We start from the raw sequence: 21014 nt of genomic DNA, 5'->3' as shown, positions 1-21014 counted from the left end.
CCTGGGGAAGGCTGCAGTGTTTAGCCTGCTCTTTCTAATACATCTAGAACAAATCCTGTAATGTTGTGCTGCTGTTTTAATTCCTTAATCTTAGCCTGCTGACAGCTTCATTGCCTCAGGTCTTTCCGCTTCAATTCAGATTATAATCCCCGTTGAAGATGCTATTGAAATGATATATAGCCAGTCAGATACAGCTGTCCTTGGAGGTTTGACCCTTTTAACTTGGCAATCCTTTGACTTTGGCTCTCTGAGCACACGGGCTGGGAGGGCGACTTTCATTCCAGCCACGTTCCTAGCGCTGTTCAGGCTGCAGCACGTGGCTCCGGCTGAATGGGAGAGCGGAGACGCTCGCGCCTTTGTGCCCTCCGGGGTGCGAAAGGGATGCTGCCGTGGTTTCATGCACATTAAAAGTTTAGGATGTTTCAGAGAAGATTTAGCAGCAGCCATTTTATTCCAGCCACCAGCTTTGCAGACAGCCAGCCCCTCAATGCAGCTGTTCGGTTTATGCTGCTGAGAAGGGGGCAGAGGCTGCCCCCCACCCCCCGTCTTTTCCAGCTTGTGACCTTGGAGCCAGTGACTGCTGTCTTGGTTTTCCCACGGTGTATCCTGATCTTCTTGTCCATCCTGGCACACCCAAGGGGCGAGGTGTGAAATGAGCAGCCCCACAGAAACTTTCCTGGGGTGGTGGTGAGGTTTGCACAGCCTCCTGCCACTGGGCCCTGCCTGTCCCTGCCTGCCGCTCCTGGTCCCTGCAAGACAGGGAGGAAATCCCTCCACAGCACAGTGCTTTCAATAACGAGATTCCTCTTTGGTGTAAAGCCTGTCATCCCCAAGCCCATCCCGAGGCCACCTGCACCCTGGGGGCCAAAGCCCCAGCCCCAGCTCCCCGTGCTGGGGCTGCTCGTGCCGGGGGAGTGCAGCTTCTTTGTCTCGGCAGCTTGCTGGGAGCAGTGGTGTGTGCAGCAGCAGATACAAGCTCCTGCTGGATTCCCAGCAGCGGGAGCTGCCTCTAGCCAAGGATGAAAAGCTGGTTTCATGGGAGGAAATAATATTTAGAGAAGAGACAGATAACATTCCCTGTACCAGCCGTGTTAACCCTTTGCTTCCACCACTGCTTAGTGAGGTGTTAACTCTTGGCTCTCTGCCCCCAGTCTGGAGCAGTGGTTCTCAATGACTCCTTGTTAGCATTTGCCATCTCCATGTTGAATTTAAGGTGCTGGATGTACCCGTATGGGTCAGGACTTGGGGTTTATCTTGGAAAGAGAGAAGACCCAACTCTGCAGCTCCCCTTCTTCTTCTCACCAGTGAACAAGGCCAGTGTGCTGTGTCCCTACTGGTTCTCACTAGCTCTTCCACAAGTTAAAATTGGGATCTGGTGGAGTAAGGAGAGATGTTTTGCATTGTTTGCTCATCCAGGCTGGGATGTCCTGCCTACTCTCAATGTGAAAGTGCTTTGAGGTACCTGGAGCCAGCTTGGTGCTTGTTCCCAGTGCTTGGGCAGAGGTGCAAGTTCCTTGTGACCTGTGGCATGGAGGACCTGGAGGAAGGCTGGGGACTGTGCTCAGCTTGAGCCTCCCTCATCTCCATCCTGCTAAATCTTCATGGTAGTGTTAGAGAAGTACTCAGGTGTCACAGCAGACCCCAGAAAAAACATCAATCTGTCTTGTCACCTCCACTTCCTCTCTCCCTGACATCTTCCCTGGCCTCATCCTGGGATGAAGGGCTGAGGCTTCATGGAGGGGCTGAGCATACATACCCAGCTGCTCTTTCTTTCCTTCCTGGGCACCCTAGGAGGCTTCTGGGCACTTCCTCAATCCTGCCCTCTCCTGCTGATCCACCTTCCCCTCACTCTCTCTGCATCCTGCTTGGGACTAGAGGAGCAGCAGCAGCATTCCCACCGTGCCAGTAAGATGACTGGGACCAGGGACTTGAAATGATTCTGGAGAAGGGGTCCCAGCCTGGCCCTGTGTGTTACCGTGTCTGGGCTAGCTGAATCATTCCCTGTGACTTTATTAGCAGAAAGACCTGTTTTTTCAGCAATTTACACCAGTTTTACATCCTGGAAGATTTAAGCGCTTGGCAGGAGCTCCAGTCCTCCCACTGCTCAGGCCACAAGCTACTGCTGCCCCAGTTAGGCAGGCATTCCTGCCATTTGCCAGTGTTAAAGCTAAACAACATCCATAGGCAATATCCCTGGGAATCCTCCCTCCTGCCTGGCTTTGACCTGGTGCAGTGGTGCCAGGAGTCTGTGCCACCAACCCCTGCTCTGCCGAGGCTCCTGGGTGTCCCACGCTCCCATCAGTCCCATCAGTGCTGTGGCACCATCCCACACAACTCCAGAGCCAGTATTCCTGCCCCCTCCCAGCTCTGTGGAGAGCTGTGTACTGAGAGCCACCTGGATCAGTCAATGCTTGGCCCAATCTGCATCCTGTCCTGCCTTCCTTGTGTGGGGGCAGCAAGGGGGAGAATCTGATCTGTGCAAAGGCAGAGGTTCAGCTCTGATTAGAGTTGGGGTTGCTGCAAATCAGAATAGGAATCACAGGATCCTGGAATGGTTTGGGTTGGAAGGGACCTTGAAGATGAGCCGGTTCCAACGCCCTGCCATGGGCAGGGACACCTTCCACCAGACCAGGTTGCTCCAAGCCCCATCCAGTCTGGCCTTGGACACTTCCAGGGATGGGGCAGGCACAGCTTCTCTGGGCAGTGGTCGAGGAAGGGGTGGGAGGCAGAGATAGGGCAAGGTGAAGATTTACAGAGGGGAGAATGCCTGGGCTGGGAGGTATTTGCTTCCCATCTGGGGCCTGGATGGGAAACTTGGATGCCAGCTTTTGCAAAAAGGATCAAGCTGGGAGCCAGGGACACCCACAGTGAAGTGGTGCTTGGCCTGGAGACCTCGGCAAGCTGGGCCATACTCCACACACAAAATTTCTGGGGCTGAGCCAGCTCAGGCCACAGATGGGGCTAAGAGGGAACAAGTAGGGCTCTTGAGTGTTCCAAACTGGGAGGAAGGAGACAACCCCAGTGCCTCTCCCGTCCCTGTCAGGTCTGTTGCCACATCCAGGTTGGAGGGTTGCTGGATGGATGGTTTCTGCTGGGCTCGGTGTGGGGCTCCTGAGCACAAGGGAGGTTTTGCTTTGTCGTAAGTGAAGTACAAAACCATCACCAGCCAGAGAACAAACAGCTCCAGGCTGGAGAGGGAGCAGGGAGAGGGAGATGGGGAGGAGCAGGGGGAGCATGGGGACAGGCCATCCGCAGGAGGTTTTTCAGGGACTTGTGATCTCAGAGCAAATTTCTGCTGTTGGCTGCACACCAGTGGCACCATTTCACCAACTCATGCATGCCTCCCATGGCCGGCTCCGCAGTGCTGAGCGCCTCGGGGGGGTCAGGGCCGCTCTGCGGAGGGCTGCGGGAATATGGTCCCTGCTCGGAGAGCGTGTGATCTGCCAGGCAGCCGGGGAGCCCCGGGGACACTGCCTTGCCTTTGTTCCTCCTTCTCTTTCTTTTCCACCTTCAGATTTTTTTCCCTCTGCTTCCAGCTGCGTATGCAGCACTCCCCCCCCCCCCCCCGCCTTTCCACCCACAGTTCCTGTCTTGATTTTCCTTCCCCTCTACAAATATGTGTTCCTTAGGCTTCTTCTCATCCCTGCCCAGCTCCCCCCATCAGTGTTGCCTTCCCAAACTTCTTTTTTTTATCCCTTCTCCCTGTTTTCCCACAGGCCCACTTCATTCCTTCCCCTTCCTGCTTCTCTCCCCTTCCCTCCAGCCTCTCGGGCTCCTGTTCACTCACTCTGTCTCCCCTTCTCTGACAGTTTGGGGGAAATCTGTCTGTGTCAACACAGAAATTCCATTATTTATTGGCTGAGTGGAGCAGGGTCCTACACTCGTCTGTAATTGTCTCCAGATCAAAGCGGCTGCTGATGGCAGCTTTGCCTTCTCACAGCAGAACACCACCCCCAGCTTCCAGCTCCCCATCCTCCCGGGGGAGTCGGGTGCGTGTGCGTTGACACCCTCGATGACTGATCTCTCAGACAGAGAGGAAAGAAGTAGGGCTGGTGGGGGAGAAAGGGAGGCCTGGAGGATCTGCAAAGCTCCCTGGAGAAGATGGGGATGGTGGGGCGTGTCTCAGGGAGATAAATTCCCTGGCACGGGCCAGGAGAGAGTGGGAGGGTAGAGGTGGTTCCTGTCCTGGGAATGGAGACAGAGAAATGAAGTGCAAGAAGGGACGGGGAAGCAGGAAACTTCCCATATCTGTCCAGGACTGGAAGAATTAAATTTTAGAAATGGAGATAAATGAGAACATGCCTTTTCATGCCTTTCCCTTCTGAAACCACCAACCTATGCCAGGGATGTGGGACTTCAGTGTTAACTGCACACAGTTTTTTTTGGATGTTGATGCAAGGTGTCTGTGGGGAAGCATCCACTCTGACTTCTGCCCCTTGGCCTCCTCACTGGGGTCCCAGCTTCAACATGACTGGAAGAGCTGCAGGGGTTTCTCTGCTGGAGGAGGTGAGATCAATCAGAACCACTCTTCCCAGGCCCTGTCTTCCCACTTTAGCATGATACACTGGGGAACTTGGGAATCTTTTGTTCTACATGGATCTGTGGACACCAAAAGACATAGACAACATCAAAAGTCCTGACAGCTTGGTCCTCTCTCTCACTGCCCAGTACATGAAGCTGTCAAGCTCAAGCCATGGTTCTGCGTTCCTTCTAACTGTTCAAAGCATTTCCTCCTGGTAACACCTCCCTGGCCCTACCATCATTTCTCCTCTGGTTTCTTTCTCCACAGAGTTCAGGCAGTTCCACTTACACTTCTCCCTGTAAGGTATTGTTCCAAGCCTTAAATCAGTATTTTAGCCTTTCAGAACTTCAGGCACAAGAGTTGTGCATATATTCCAACAGCAGTCACGCTGGTGCCTGGTAGAGGAGAGGTGTCACCTCCTCTCTCACAAAGCTGCTCTTCCCCCAGGCAATCACTACACTGTTGCCCACCTTTCTTTCCTGCTCACTGTTCCTTCATCCTTCCCAGCAGAAAGGAGACATTCCCTCAGGATATTTTAGGGACACCCTCTAAGAGGATGCCCACAGCAAAGTGAGTAGTCCCAGCTCTCAGGATAATGGGGACACACCCCTTCTTTTGCTTTTGGTCCCAAGTCTGTTCACTTCAAGTGGAACAAGATACCAGCCATGAGAGCAGCTCCTTTGGCAGCTTGGGTTTGCAAGAAATTCTCCCCCTCGAGAGCAGGAGGGGAGACTTGGCTTCCTGAGCTGCCATTGAAGTCTGTGTCCTACAGGGAGTCAGAACTGCTCCCTTAGAGGCTGAGCAGGGCCCTAAGTCCTGAAAATGCTCAAAAGGAGGTGACAGCTAGAGAGGGTCTGCTCAGAACTGAGCCTGTTTCAGTTTCCATCTGTCCCAGGCAAAGGGACTGGGGGAGTTGCCCCTGTGTGTGTCTGGCCAGGAGAGTCAAGTGCCTTCTACCAGTAGTAAGCCTTGAGTTGGTCACCTCAGCAATGTCTTCTCACATAAAAAACCCCTGGAACTTCATGAACATATCATGCCTGGTGCAAAAGTTCTTCCTGCACCACTGCAGAGGAAGAGGAGGGTGGTAAGCAACTCCAGCACCTTGCAGAGCAAAGCCCATGGACAAGGACTTCCAGTGGGAATAGAGTCCTGGCATCCTTCATTGCTCCATCCACCCCTGGGCATGGTGCCTGTGAGAAGTGGCCCCTGACAAATCTGGTACCTGTGCTCTGGAAGCCTGGGCTCTCTGGGCAGCTCTTTCCCTTGCTTTGGTGACCTACTTACCTCTGCTCAGTGACTGGAACTTCACAGGTTCACAGGGGTTTTTTCTGTTGGGACTTCTGGAGGACCTTGGGGCATCCCTATTCAGAGCTAGATTCAGCAGCTCAGGAGGACCTGCAGAATGACAATCCCTGCCCCAGTCTGGTCCCTGTGACACCCTCATGATGAAGATTATTTCCTTAATAAGAATTTCTTTTCTCCAGCTCATGTCCTTACTTTCTCATCCTGTCCCTGTGCACTTCTGAAAGGAGATGGGCATGTATCATATCTTGCATCCCAGCACACAAGGGCAGGCAGAGTGCCCACCAGCCCTGGTAAACATGCCAAGACAGCCACCATCCCCTTCAGGACATGGGTTTTCCTCCCATGGGAAGGCAGAGAACCAAAGGTTTTGAAGTGGAAGGAGCTCTGGTCATGGCATCCTGCTGCAGAGATGATTGTGGCTTCACAGACCGAATCCCCAGCACTTGACCCTACAGAAGCAACCCCTGAGTGACTTCCCAGCTGCAGGGCCAGGGCTGCTCTCATTCCCACCAGGAGACCCCCCCCCGCTTCCACTGTGTTTGCCCTCTTGGGCACCACAAACTATAACTGCTCCCGCTTGGAGCGAGGAGGGAGCAGCGCAGCCACATGCACGGCTGGGCAGACGGGCGCCCTGGGGACCTGGGGGAGGGGCTGTGTGGTCTGGCAGGGACAGCGTTTCTTGCAGCCCCTTCTGCTGCCCCAGAACGCAGCAGGCAGGAAAATGGAGTGACAGTGGTGGCTGGGCAAGGTTTAGTGCCCACAGGCAGCAGAGTGTTGGTCTCCCCCCAGTCCTTTTCTCTCCGCATGACTTTTCCAAGGCAGCTCAACCTGCGGCATCTCCTGCTACATCCCACCCTGATCTCTCCGGCTGGCCTTGCCAAGGCACATCAGTGCTGACCTGAGGCAACTGGCCACCCGCCCGCCTGTGCCAAGACATCTCAGAGAGACAGACCCCCTTCTAGCTTCCAGCATTTTCCAAAAACAAGCTCCTAGCCGCATCCTGATTCCCTACCCCGGGAGAACAGGGCTGGCAGCTGAACACTCTTCTGCACCACAAGAAGGGCCTTAAAATCTAGAGGGTATGAAGTGGAGTGTTAGTGGTGCACTGTCCCCATTCCATCCCCCCCATCCTGCTGCTCACCCTCCTCTGCTATGTTCCCCCAAAAAAGGCTCTTCTTTGGATTCCTCACCCCTCTGCAGCACCCCCAGCCCGAGCCATTTCCTTCAGGAAAGTGATCCTTGGAACAAGTCTGTTCTCCCTGACCCCTCCCACCCCCCCACCCCTTGGTTTGACCTTGGTCCCCTGGAATCCTGGGGTCTGGGAGGGGAGCTGGAAGAGACTACAAGGTCTGGGGAGATGAGGAAAAGGAACAGGATGGGACTATCCTGTGATCTCCCTTAGGGGAGGGAAGGACATGACACGGTTCTCCCCGCAAGGAAGCAGGGATGAAGATGTGCAGGGGTGGGGGGTGCATTACCAAGCAGAGCTGGAGAAGGGCGGGAAGGACCGGGCAGGGAGTCGGGGGGGGCTCGGATCCTGCCGGTGCACCTGGAGGAGCAGGAGGTGGTGGTGAATATTTTACTCTAAATCAAACAATAGGACCAGAGCCGCTCCAATGATTTTGCAGAATGCATTTTGGTCGGAGACGGGGGAAGGACTGAAGGGAATGAAATAAGACCCCCCGAAAATTCCTGTGTCCCGTCTCGCCCCCACCCTCAATCCCCCTCTGGCCTGAGCAGCACTCGAGGGGGCTCCCGGAGGAGCGCTACCCGCTCCATCCCACCTCCGGCGTCTCAGCCCCGGGAGGGCTGGGCGGTGATGGACGGAGGGAGGGGGGCGGGCAGGGGGGGCGCAAATCGGGGATTGGAGGGGAATTAGAAAGAAACAGATCGGGGCGGGGGTGACAACGACGCCGCCAGGGGTGGTCTTGGCGTGGGAGATGGCGCGGGGGACAGGCTGGCAGTGACCGGCGCTGCCGATGCAGGCTGGGCTTCACGTACCGGGAGCCGTCCCGATTCCACCCGTGAGCGGCCCGAGCCCACGCGTGCCCCAGGCGCTCCGCTCCTTCCACCTGCCCGCCCCGCCAGCCCTCCTCCCCGACCGGCGACCCCACGAGCGCGGCACGTCCCGCGTGGGTCTCGCTGCACTCCCAGGGACCAAATCCTTTTCCCAGCCCGGCAAACCCCACCAGCTCCGCCGCCTCCTGCCTCCTTCGGTCTCCCGGTCGGCTCTGGATCCTGCTTCCCACTCGGGTCCCCGTGGGGAGCAAGGTGGGGGGGGGCGGTTGGGGCCGGCGGTTCCCTTCCCAACGGGGACCGGTAAGCAGAGACAAAGGCGGTGAAATATCAGTGCCCGGCTAAAGCCGCTCCGAGCCCCTTCGAGCCTTTAACTAGATCGTTAGGGGATTATCCGCACCCTGAGCAGCCGCGGGGCGGGGGCAGCGGCCGCCCCGTCCCGTTACCGAGCGCCCCCGGGGACGGCGACGGAGGGAGGCGACTCACGGAGCTGCCCGGGCGCGGCGGCGGCTGGAGACGGGTCTGCGGGGAGAACGGATCGGCCAGCGGAGGGACCGTGAGCGGTACCGGGGCGGGGAGGGGAAGGGGGGGCGCAGGGGCCGCCGTCTGTCGCGCTTCGGGGGCCGGCGGGGGACCCGCGGCTCGCTCTGCTCCCGCCTCCTCCTCACCTTCCGCGGGGGGTGGAAAGTTTGTGCCCGCGGTGGGGGCACCGCTGGGGGTGTGGGGAGGCAGATCCTGGGGTATCTGGGCAGGATCGTGTGCCGAGAGCCCGAGGGGGCTGACGCTGGGGTGCCCGGTGGGGGAGCGGGATTTGGGACGCGGGGCTGTGGGCAAGAGGGGTGTCGGGGGTGGGAAGGAGGCAGGGAAAGAAGGGGGGGTCTCTGTGCCTCCGCGCTGATGGGCTCAGCTTTATCCAGGGCTGTAATCCCCCTGCTCCTGTAATTAAAAACTCCGCATTACAAGGAAAACGGTGTGCAGGGAAATGTAATCAAGTCTGGAGGGGCTTAACCATCTGGTAAAGGTTAGGACCGGCACGGCGGGGGACGCGGCCGGGGGATTTGGCAGCAGCCGCGATCTGGGCTCCTCTTAATCTACCGCGGGGACGAACGCAGCATCTGCGGGGTAATACCGGTGCCCCGGGCAGCGATCGGTCTTGCTGGAGCTCCCACCGCCGTTAACGGGATCTCTCCGAAGGTGGTCCCGTCCCCAGGTGCGTCTGGCTCCGGTAAACAGATTCTGCTGTGGCCCCGGGACCCGGATTGCAGCCCCTTGAGAGGGCCAGCAAAGAAAGGGTTAAGCCACTGCCGGTGGCCGCGGTTCGGCCCCGCAGCTCTGGGCAAGGCCCTCCTCCGCCGCCCCCGGGAGCCCTAAACTCTTTGAAAGTGCAAGAGGCAAGCGAAGGCGAGGGAGGAGGCAGCGGCGCGGGTGCGACTCCTCGTTCCCGGGACTGCCGCGGGGCCATGGGGGCCGGGACAGGCTCCGGGCGGGGGCAGCTCTTCCTCCGCTCCCTCCTCTTCCTCCTGTTGGCCGGGCTCCCGGCGCACCACCCGGTGCGGGGGCAGCTGCGCTACGCCGTGCCGGAGGAGCTGGAGCACGGAGCCTTCGTGGCCAACCTGGGTGAGGACCTGGGACTGGATGTGTCCACCCTGTCGGCGAGGAGGTTCCGCATCGTGTCACGGGCCGGGGCCAGGCAGCACCTGGAGGTGAACCTGGAGAACGGGATCCTCTTTGTGAACGAGCGGATTGACCGGGAGGAGGTGTGCGAGGCCGGGGGGACCTGCCTGCTCCACCTGCAGCTCCTCGTCGAGAGCCCACTGGAGCTCTACCGCGTCGAGGTGGAGGTGCTGGACATCAACGACCACGCACCCACCTTCCCTTGGCAGGAATATGTGCTGGAGGTGGCCGAGTCTGCCGTGCTTGGAGCTCGCTTCCCACTGGAGAGCGCCCAGGATCCTGACGTGGGCACCAACTCTGTGCACACCTACCGCCTCAGCCCCAATGGCTTCTTTTCACTTGAGGTGCAGACACGCAGTGATGCCAGCAAGTTTGCAGAGCTGGTGCTGGAGCGTGCCCTGGACCGTGAGCAGCAGCGCGTGCACCGGGTGCTGCTCACCGCTCTCGATGGCGGCGTCCCCGAACGCTCAGGCACGGCGCACATCGTCATCACGGTGCTGGATGCCAACGACAACGTGCCTGCCTTTGACCAGCCCTCCTACGGTGTGAGCCTTCCTGAGGATGCTCCTGCTGGCACTCTGGTCATCCAGCTCAATGCCACTGACCTGGATGAGGGCCCCAACGGGGAGATTGAGTACTCCTTCAGTGGGCACGCGCCGCCACGTGTCCGGGAGCTCTTCCACGTGGAGCCCCGGAGCGGGCAGGTGCTGCTGAAGGGCCGCCTGGACTATGAGCGGGCCAGCCTCCACGAGCTCTATGTGCAAGCCAAGGACCGCGGGCCCTCGGCTGTGGCTGTGCACTGCAGGGTGCTTGTGCACCTCCTTGATGTCAATGACAATGCGCCAGAGGTGACCCTCACCTCTGTGTCCACACCCGTGCTGGAGGATGCCCCCCCAGGCACTGTGATCGCTGTCATCAGTGTTCTGGACCGGGACTCTGGGGACAACGGGCGTGTGAGCTGTGAGGTCGGCCCCAATGTGCCATTCGAGCTCCGCTCCTCCTTCCGGAACTACTACACGCTGGTCACCACGCAAGCGCTGGACCGGGAGGTTGTGCCCGAGTACAACGTAAGCATCACGGCTCGAGACATGGGCTCGCCTGCCCTGCTGACCCGCAGCACCCTCACCATCCCCGTGTCTGACGTGAACGACAACGCCCCGCGCTTCCTCCAGCCCTCCTACAGTGTCTATGTGATGGAGAACAACGCACCAGGTGCCTCCATCTGCTCTGTCAGTGCGTTAGACCCTGACTGCCAACAAAATGCCTACCTGTCCTACTCCATTGCCGACGGGCACATCCATGGCATGCCTGTGGGCACCTATGTGTCTATCAACTCAGACAGCGGGCACATGTACGCCCTGCGCTCCCTCGACTACGAGCAGATCCGCAGCTTCCAGATCCAGGTGCAAGCACAGGACGCGGGGTTTCCCCCACTCAGTGCCAACGTCACCGTCCACATCTTTGTGTTGGACCAGAATGACAATGCTCCGGTCATCGTTTCCCCCATGCCGCGCAACGGCTCTGTTGCCACTGAGCTGGTGCCGCGATCAGCCAGGCCTGGCTACCTCGTGGGCACGGTGTCGGCGGTGGATGCGGATGCGGGGCTGAACTCTCGCCTCTCCTACCAGCTCCTCCAGGCTACTGACTTCACCCTCTTCAGCGTGGCGCCCGACACGGGTGAGCTGCGCACACTCCGCTCCTTTCTGGAGCAGGATGCGAGCCGGCAGCAGCTGGTGGTGCAGGTGCGGGATGGAGGGCAGCCAGCGCTCTCTGCCACCGTGTCCCTCCTGCTTTCGGTGGTGGAAACCATGCCGCAGACTCTCTCTGACTTCAGCGAGTTCAGCCTCCCTCCAGAGGTCTCCTCATCTTCCCCGCTCACTCTGTATCTCCTTGTCTCCCTGGGCTCCATCTCCTTCACCTTCCTTCTCGCCATCCTCATCCTCACAGCCATTCGCTGCCGTGGAGAGCGGCGTCCCCGCCAAGGGGACAGCTGCTTGCCACCTCGCTGCCACTGCTGTCCCGGGTCCAGACCCTCCTCTGATGGCCTGAAGACTTCCAACCTGACGGCACAGCCCCCTGCGGGGACCACGGCTGCCACCTGCCTTGATGTGCCTGCGGGCGGCCCCCCAGGCTACTGCTACAAGGTCTGCCTCGGTCCTGAGTCTGCTCAGAGTGACTTCATGTTCCTCAAACCCTGCAGCCCCCCCCGGAACAACGAGAAGGATCCCGGGAAGCGGTCCCGGCCAGACCAGCATCTCCAGGTCTCCAAAGAGGTAACATAATGGCCAGCAGTGCTTAGCAGCGCTCCGCAGGTCCCCCCAGCCCCCTCCCTCAGCCTCTGCCACGAGGGAAGCCAGGCACGGCTTCTCCCAGAGAACAACCGGCGCCTTTGATCAGTGCGGGAATTAGGAGCCGTCAGGCAGCGGGATCTCCACCGAGCTTCCCGACGGGTCTAATTACCGGGGGAGCGCCGGGCTCGGCTGAGGGGAGAGGAAATCCCTTCTCACCGTCTTTTGTACCCATTAGAGGCAACGGAGATGCTCCGGTGCCCTAGGGGCGGTGGGATAGTGGGGGTGGCTTCTCCTCCGCGCGGGTAAGCAATTCACACTGGGACAGTGTGAGCATCGCTGCTGCTCTGCTTCCCCTGTGCTGGCAGGGCTCTGCAGTGTCCCGGGCCTGGCTGCTGTTCTGCACCAGGCTGTGCCAGCAGGCAGGGAGTGGGGTCTGTGGGGCAGGATTTTGATGTCAACATTTGTTAGGTATTGAAATGAGGAATGTCTAATTTTCCCGATGAAAGACTCTCCAAAACACGATTACAAGGATGGAGAGTGATGAGGCGTCTAATCCACTTACGTTTGACTTTTAATAAACCAGCCCTTCCGAGGAGAGCCCAAGACTCTCTGCCAAGAGAGTCTCTCCATGTGTCTCCTTGCACCCCTGGACTCTCTTCCCTAATATTTAATTAGATTTTCCTGCAGCTTTTGCAGCCCTCCTGGGACATCAAGCACAGAGCCGATTTCTGCATCTCTCACCATTTAGTACCTCAGACCTGGGCTAAGTAAACATTGCACATGCAAAAAAGGCTTTTGAAAATTAGAAGAAATAGGAAAACAACCTGTCTCTCTGCAGAATGACAGGCTTAAAACTCCCAGAGGCAGAGGACAAGCCCAGAACCACTCCGATATCTCAGGAGGGTGAGGAAGGTCCAGAAGGGAACAGGCTGATTCCATGCTGTCTCAGTTTGCCCAAAACAGGAATGTGCTGCTAATTCTCCACAAAGAGCACAGGGAAAGTGGAGATGTGGTCCTGCATCCCTGCCTGCTGAAGCCTTGTGCTGGCAGGGCTGGGTTTTTTGACAAAGAGTCCCAGGACTGATTGACAGAGGGTCCCAATAACCAGCCTTGCTCTTCCCTGTGTTTTCCAGGCCAAGCAGCCCAACACAGACTGGCTGCCTCCAAACACACAGAGACCTGCCCTGAAAAGGTACTGAATCCAGCACTGGGAGAACAGAGGAAGCAGGTGGAAGGGGGATATGGGAATGGGGAAGTCATGTCTGACACAGCTTTGAACCAGTCTCTTCTCTTTAGCTCCCAGAGCCTGGAAGATGTGGGGGAAATCCGTAGAGCCCTCCAGAAGGAGCACGAGAGGCTGTGCACACTGGTGACCCCGGTCTCTGGTTAGTATTGGGATACTGGGGCTGGCAAGACCAGACCCTCTGGTCGCTTTTGGAGGTGCAGTGGGGGCATCACATCCCTGTTCCTTGCAGTGGTGAAGTTTTGTGGGTGGAAGGGGTGTCCAGGCACCAGGATGGAGGTTGGTGATACAGGACTTGCATGCTGGGATGTGGATGTGACCTGAGCCAATCTTACACTCATCTTTTCTCCAGAGTTTCAGAAGGCTTCAGCAGGCCCCAACAGCATCTGGACACCCCAGTACAGCCCCTTGTACCCAGCCCTGGATTATCAGCACAACGTTTACATCCCTGGCACCCCCACTCTGCTTTCCAGCAAGGATGGGCCCCTCTTCCCAGGCCGGGAGAACAAAAACAGCTTCTCCACCTTTGGCAAGAGGAAGAAGATGACAACTTATTGTGACATGCATGACAGTGTGGTTATCAACAATGACCTGAAATAGCCTGGATGGCTCTATCCTTGGAATCTTCTGCATTATTTCAGCTGCCAGGTCCACCCACAGCACACGCCTCCATGCATGGTCCACTCAAGACTTTATGGGGCTGCTGGGAGAGTGGCTCAACAGAGCATGTGGGAAGGATTTAAGGAGCAACAGACTGAAAATTACAGGGATTGGGGGGTGGTGCCGAGGGGAATTTCTCCCATCTCATCTTGCAGAGCTGTATTGGCAGCAGGTGCTGTTTGAGGTCCATATGACCAGATTTAAGCAAATCTGCCTTGAGTTTACCCATTCCCATGTCCCCTTAGGGACCATTCATCTCTGTAAACATTGTCACTTCTTTGTCTTGTCTGGCTGTGTGAATGTACTGAGCTGCATGCCTGTATCTCTGTCCCAGTGGGCATGGAAAGCGTGTGCAGACCAAGCCTGGTTCAGCCAAGCCTGGCCTTACACACTGGGACAGCGACCATTGTTCTGTCCCTGAGATCCAGCAGGATGTGTTGCATGTCTAGAGCAGTAATTGGTGTCTGTTTTCTCTGGGAAGTGAGTGCAAAACCCAGCCTTCATGAGTGCTTCTCTTCCAGCCCTGACCCAACACTTGCAGGGCTGGACATAGCCCGGGTCCAGGGCAGAGCCAGCCTTTGCTCAGGAGCAGCACGTGCACACAGGGACTGGATGGCCAGAGGGGCTGCCAGCTTAAGCACCTGAGAGATGCACAAGGTGAGGCCCTGCTGGGTAGCTCTCTAGCCCAAGGCAACTTCATCTGAATGAAAAACAGTTTCCAGCCATTGGAGTGACCCCAGCACAGGTGACAGTCTCTTCCTCCAGCCCTGCCCTCACTTGGGTCTCTGTGCTCCCCAAGTCCTGAATGCCTGGAGGAACCCCTGCACTGGTGCACTGGGGGCCCCACCTGTGCAGGACAAACATCTCCAAGTGTGCCCTGTTTCTCTTTTAGAACTTTTAGCTGGCAGTCAGGAGCCCTCAAGGGCAGCACTCCAGCCCCAGCACAGTCTCTCCCCTGCCTTGTGCACCCTGCACCTGTCCACCAGTCTGTCTGTCATCATTGCCAATTGCTCTGGTCATGGGACAGTTCATTTTGAATCCATCTGTGCAGAACATGACAGCTCTTTCTAAACTGAGTTTGTTTCACTATGTCTGATTTGTACCAATAAATTGTATTTTAATAGCTCACCCTGGCTCCTGGCTGTCCCTGAGTTGCAGACGACAGCAGGGATTGCTGCACAGCTCTTGGAGCAGCACTCCCAGCTCCAGGAAATACGTCTGTCCTTCTGAGTTCTGGAGCAGAGAGCTCCTTTTATGCCGAGAGCTCATTTTATTCACTTCACCTGCATTCTGGGGGCTCAAGGTCCCCTTCCCTCCTTCCCTGGACTCAGGAGCACTTTGGGGTCATGGCCAGAAGGAGCTGGAGATGTCACACAGCTCCTTGCCCCGTGCTCCAGCTAGGGCAGGGGGAAATTTGCACCATGGTGTGGGCATCCACGAGCTGCTGGGGAGAGGGGCTGGATGTGGCACTAATGGCAGAACAATGTGGTTGTTACGGTGCTTTCTCTGGTAAATTTGCCCTTTCCCCTGGATAGGCACCCAGCAGTTTGCCTCAGGGGCCACAGAGATAACCTGGATCTGTGCCAGGTGCAGGGGCCAGCTCCCTGGGGATAGGCAAGCCTGTATCTGTTGGTGGGATGTCTCTTGGCTTGATGTGGGAAGCACTTGGCCTCCAGATGAAGTCCTGAGGTGGCCAGGCTGTGGTTGTCCTTCTCATGCCCTGAACTTGCTGGTGGCTGGCTTGGGGAGGCTGCAGTGCGGCTTTTGGGATTAACCCAGAAAAGTCCTTGTCTGCAAGTGGGCAATGTGCTCTTCAGTGGAAGCAGGGGCAGGGAGCACTCAAAGGGGCCTCGTGGGAGCCAGGGGCCCGGGAGGACAAAGCTTTGGACATGAAAGGGACCTGGCTGCTTCTGGTGACTTCAGTCCCAGCTCACATCTGCCAGCTCACTGCGGGTAGATGAAATATTCCCTGTCCCAATTAGACAGTAGGATGAAGGATTTTATGCTGCCAAGTGCATTCTTCAAGGGTCTCCAGAGAGTGTTAAGGGTAAAAAAGAACCCCAAACAGCTACCCTGAGACCTCTGCACAGTATTAGCCTGTTCCACTGCTTCAAAAGAACAAGGGAATTATGTAAAGTGATACAATAAGATTAATAACAGCCTCAAGAAGTAATAAAAGCATCAAATGGACCTGATTCCCTGCAGGGCAGCAAGCCTCCCCCCTCCTGGATTAACTCTGGCAGTATCTCCCCTGCATTTTTAGGTGGTGCTGGTCAGGCACTGGGAGAGGACTGCAGCCCTCTGCAGGAGGGCCCAGCTGCTCGCTGTGTTCCAGCTCACACAGCAAAAGCACCCAGCACATCCTGTGCTTCATGGCATCCGAGAGCTAAATGAGCACATGGAACTGGTTTTTTGTATCAGATTCCCAGGTGTGACTTCCCAAAGGGAAATTGATATCAAATCTCTCCCCCAAAAACCACAGGCGTTTGAAAGTGACATTTTGCATCTCTGCCTTTGGAAAATCATGGGGTCGAGCAACCAAGGGGACAGGTTTGCCACCTCCCCTGTCACTCTCCAGAGTATTTTCTTGGCATTTTTTAATCCCTACTACCAAGGCTCACTGAATTGTCTCCAAGTCCTCTCCATTACTTCTGACCATGACAGATACACACACACACACATCTGTACTTCTTGCTGACCCCCAGCTTTGCATGTTCAGGCATCTTCCAAAAGGGATTTGAGCAACACAGCCCCCAGCCCAGGCCCCAACACCCCACATTCCCCCAGTATCTGCTTTTGCCCAGTTGAAGGAAAACCTGCACTGACAAGAGCTCAGTTTCAATCTTTCATTTCAATCACCATATTGATAAAAAAGGACAATAAAAAGGGACATGCTTTAGGGGAGAGAGGACTTGCATAAATCTAATTCAACCACACTACTATCCCTCTTCAAAGGGCATGTCTGGTCAGAATCGTCCATCTAATAGATGAGCTCTCCTTTGAAGATCTCCCACAGGGACAGGGTCTCATTAAAAATGCAAGGTCTTTGCCCTACAACTAGTTATTTTTACAACTCTCCCTGTGCTAACACTCCTGCACAGCCGATGAGCATTAGCTGGTTTCTGTAGCCTGGTAATGCACTGGGCATGAGAGCTCCTTTGGAGATCTGCTCAGCACAACACTCTCTGGATGCCCCTCTCACATGTTCCAGCTCTCTCAGAGATCCAGAGGCAAATTTGGCTTTCAGGGACCTGCCAGCCAGCTTGAGATTTGCTTCTAGGACAGTGGGAAAGCTGCCATGTGGTGCAGTTGGCTGCAAAATGCTTCAGGCCACGGAGGCAGGCACACAGAGCTTCTGGGCACCAGCACAAACAGGGGGATGTGCTCTTGCTGCTGCTGAATAGCCTGCTCAGATGGAAACATCACTTGTATCTCTGTAATGACTTGAAAATGTGTCCCAGAGAGGCAGAACGAATCCAGAGGTAGAGAGAAAAGAGGCCAGAGGGAAGGACCCAGAGGGGCTGATGCTCAGTTCTACTCCCATCTGCCACGCATGGAATCGAGAAGCAGCCAAATTCCCCAGAGAACCTCAGCATGGACACAGCACTCTGAATGCAGCTGGGTCAGGCTGGCTACAGCCATGGGTACAGGTGGGTCTCAGCTCCCAGAGGGCGTGGTACTGCCAGGACAGAGCCAAAATCCATGAGAACCTCTGCATGGACCTTGGATCCAGCCCAATCTGTGGCACTCAGTGGTTAATTAGATCCTCCAAAGATGCTAGGAATTTCTTTTTATTTTTCCTCTCCTCTCCTCTCCTCTCCTCTCCTCTCCTCTCCTCTCCTCTCCTCTCCTCTCCTCTCCTCTCCTCTCCTCTCCTCTCCTCTCCTCTCCTCTCCTCTCCTCTCCTCTCCTCTCCTCTCCTCTCCTCCTCTCCTCTCCTCTCCTCTCCTCTCCTCTCCTCTCCTCTCCTCTCCTCTCCTCTCCTCTCCTCTCCTCTCCTCTCCTCTCCTCTCCTCTCCTCTCCTCTCCTCTCCTCTCCTCTCCTCTCCTCTCTTGAAGATGATGCTGGAACAGGCCTTAATTTATTCAAGACTTGGTCAAGATCAATTCAGATTTCTTTTTAAATTGCCTCTTAAATATCTCCCTGAACCCACCAACAGAGCAGCCTGTTCCTGGCTGGATCCCTTCCTCCGCTTTCCTTTTTGATCTCGGTAGATGTTTTGTAGAAATAAATATCCTTTAGCTTCTGTCATAATAACTTAGCCTGTGCCACACTGCAGAACGTCTGCATGATTGTCACATGCTGATTTTCTCTGCTCCTTTGCACCTTTTCCTTTTTCACTGCTCTGAAAACATCAGTTGCCAACTCCTCCACAGAGATCAGATGGAAGAACAGGCCAGGGCTGAGGGAAGCTTTTGCTTCCCAGTTAGCCTATAATGTGTTTTCAGCTTAAGTGGTGGAAATGTCACTGGCTCTGTTTTGCAGCATTCACTCAAGTGGAATTAATGCTTCTTGTTAGTGATAATATGACTTAATCAGCTTAATTACTTTGAGACATAAGTAGACACCTTTGTGTATTGAATAACTTATGACACGCTGGACCAAAAAGCACGAATGAAGGCTTTGAAAATAAATTAAATATGACCCCTAGTGCAGCCTGCACTTTGACTAATGATTCTTCTCCTATGAAATTCAATGACTTACAAATCTTACATTTGAATAAATGATACATTTTTGCATGTTTTAAACAATAGCAGTGATTTTCCTTTCAGCATTCGGGATTCAGAGTGCTTCTCCAGCGCCAGGAAGCAAGGCAAACAAGCTCATGTTAAACGGAATGAAAAATAAAACATTTGTGCAGTCAACTATCAGAAATACATTCAGAGGATCTGCAGGCATTCCTGATGAGATATTTATTTTAATTCATTGCTAGAAATATCTGCAACAACAGGTGAAAAAAAATGCATCAGAAGAAATTGAGAGAGAGCAAAGATTCCCAGAAGGTTCCTAAGGTCTTCACATCCAATCCATCCATTTCAATAATGTCTACAAGAGAAAATATCATTAAATAGCTCCAGAAGTGTCTTATCATACATTTTGCCAGCACAGAAAATAAATCACACAAAGGAAATGGAAGCAGGAAAAGGAACCATCTATCAAGAAAATTATTATGAACATTTGTAGATTTCTGATAGGCCAGGATGCAGAGACTCTCTGATAGCAGGCTGCATGGGAAATAGAAAAATTGGGGTTAAACTGTTACATGAACCCAGAGAAAAGATGAGCTGTCTGAATTTGTTCTGTTCTATTGCAGTGAGTCACCCAATTTCTGTGTCCAAGTTTGCCTCTAAAAAGCACTGGAGTTCAGCATGGTGCAGACAATAACACAGGGACTTTTCCCAGCCCAAGTCTATCTGAAATTCAGAGGTTAGCTTAGGCTGTAGCAGCACAGGGGAGCCTCACTGGTTTGATGAGTTTACTTTTAAGTCCATGTCCATATTTCTTGGTATTTAGCTGATAGGAATTTTTTGCATACTGCCGAGGGTGAAGGCTGGGGACTCCAGGATTAATTTATCACTGCTCTTCCCCTGCAGTTGTTCAATCTCTATTGACTAAATCTCCAAAGCTCCCCAGAGTACAGATGGAACATATTCACACAGGGATCTAAATGTAAGGAGTTTAATCTGAGGTTGAATCCCACCTGTAGGATTCCATCTTGTCCCCACTTTCCTTCTTGATCTCCCTTTAATATCATTTAGAGGAGACTTGCCCAGCACCTCTCTGACATTAGCTTTTTATCAGAGATGAGAGGAAAATATTTGCCATTTGAGTATCCCCTAACAGACCAAACTTCAGGAATGCAATCCTGAAATTAGTTCCTAAAAGTAAAATTTATCTTTTTCCTATTTCCAGGAAATGCAATGTTATAATCCACTTGTTTACCTAAACCTCCTCTTCCTCTTAATCTCTCCGTGCAAAACAGTCTGACAGCTGCTCCAGAATGTAAGGAGATCACCAAAAGGATGATCATCTGGGGCTGAGTCCTTTCCCTATGTCCCCCAAGAGTCCTCTTGGCTCGCTGTGCCCCATGACATGAACCATTTAACCCCCTCAATGCCCCTCAGATATCACACACCCCTGATGCTTGTGCTCCTCTGATATCTGAGCAGACTCCAGCAGGCTCCTCCTGTCTCTGCAGGGCCCACTCTCTGGCCTTTTTTCTGCCTCTTTTTGGGTCCAAATTTTGTATTTGCTGTAGCTCCCTAGTGCATTTCAACCAAATCTGACCCTGCTTTGAGCAGAAGCCTTACCCAATCACTTCCAGGTATCCCTATTTTGCTCTGCTTTTCCTGTATGTCCATAAAGATCCACGAAGATTTGGCTGCAAATTCCCAAATCCTGGTGAGATGGTGCCCCCTCCATGTTACCCACATGAGGCACAGCTCCATCAGCACCCAGCTGGGACAGGACCATCCCACCTGCTGTGCTTGTGCCTCCTGAGCCCTGCTGTGCCCAGCCCTGTGGTGTCCAAAATCCAGGCTGGAAGCACACAGGGAATCACAGGGACCAGCAAGACATTCCCAGTCTTGCAAGGGAGGAGCTAGAAATTTGTTCCTGCTCCTCCTCTCTTGGAGATGGGCAGAGACAAATCACACACTCCCTTTTTTTTAATGCTATCTCTTCTTTAAAATGATAAAAAAATGAATATAAAACTTGGATGTGAGCTGCAGGGATAATCAGAGCACAGAGCCTGGCAACAGAGTGGGGACCCTCGTGTCACCCCCACAAGCCTTCCTGCCTGGTTGCTGAAGGGATTAGGAAGGAAGACCACTCTGGGAGCCATTTCTGAAGAGCTCAATTCTGTTGGCATGGAGAATTTCTTTCATAAAGAAAAAAACGGCCTCTATATGCAAATGGGAAATGGAGATGGAGTGGGAAATAAGCCCAGCAAAAAATCATGGAAGTTTTTGCTGCCTGCAAGTGGAATTCAACCAAAAAGGGGGGGAGGGAGAAGAAAGGAAATTGAAACAGCCTCCTCTCTGCACAGATTGCATTGCTGGAGAAGCCCTGAGTGTTGCAAGGCATAATAGTTGTCTGCTCAGAGGTTCCTTCCCGGGGACTTTCCCTGGGAGAGTTTCATACATTTATCCCTGACTCCTGGCATCTGCATAACACGCTCACAGAGAGAGTTATTAGTTTAATTTTCTTGTGAATTACAATGGAGGCAGAGAGAATTAGAAAATACTTTTTTTTTTTTTTTTTTATTATCATTACTTTTTGTTTTCCAGTTGAGAGACTGTA

At 54.5% G+C, this 21014-nt stretch overlaps 1 protein-coding gene across 1 annotated transcript; it reads left to right on the top strand.

Moving 5' to 3' along the window:
* Positions 1-9303: 9303 nt before the first annotated feature.
* LOC128814915 (protocadherin-10-like) lies at positions 9304-14826 on the top strand. The gene is made up of 4 exons (XM_053991227.1): positions 9304-11790; positions 12942-13000; positions 13105-13193; positions 13404-14826. Exons 1-4 carry the CDS (start codon positions 9304-9306, stop codon positions 13649-13651), a joined length of 2883 nt encoding a protein of 960 aa, XP_053847202.1. The 3' UTR covers positions 13652-14826.
* The last annotated feature ends 6188 nt before the right edge of the window (positions 14827-21014 follow it).

Source organism: Vidua macroura, chromosome 15 (assembly GCF_024509145.1).
Source record: "Vidua macroura isolate BioBank_ID:100142 chromosome 15, ASM2450914v1, whole genome shotgun sequence".
Classification (NCBI taxonomy): Eukaryota; Metazoa; Chordata; class Aves; order Passeriformes; family Viduidae; genus Vidua; species Vidua macroura.
This window is presented reverse-complemented; position numbering and strand designations above follow the sequence as displayed.

Excerpts from the sequence above, each read along its gene's own strand:
- LOC128814915 (XM_053991227.1), top strand. The coding sequence starts at position 9,304 with ATGGGGGCCGGGACAGGCTCCGGGCGGGGGCAGCTCTTCCTCCGCTCC. Across the intron at positions 11,791-12,941 it reads ATCTCCAGGTCTCCAAAGAG|GCCAAGCAGCCCAACACAGA; the intron begins GTAACATAATGG and ends TGTGTTTTCCAG. Across the intron at positions 13,194-13,403 it reads ACTGGTGACCCCGGTCTCTG|AGTTTCAGAAGGCTTCAGCA; the intron begins GTTAGTATTGGG and ends TCTTTTCTCCAG.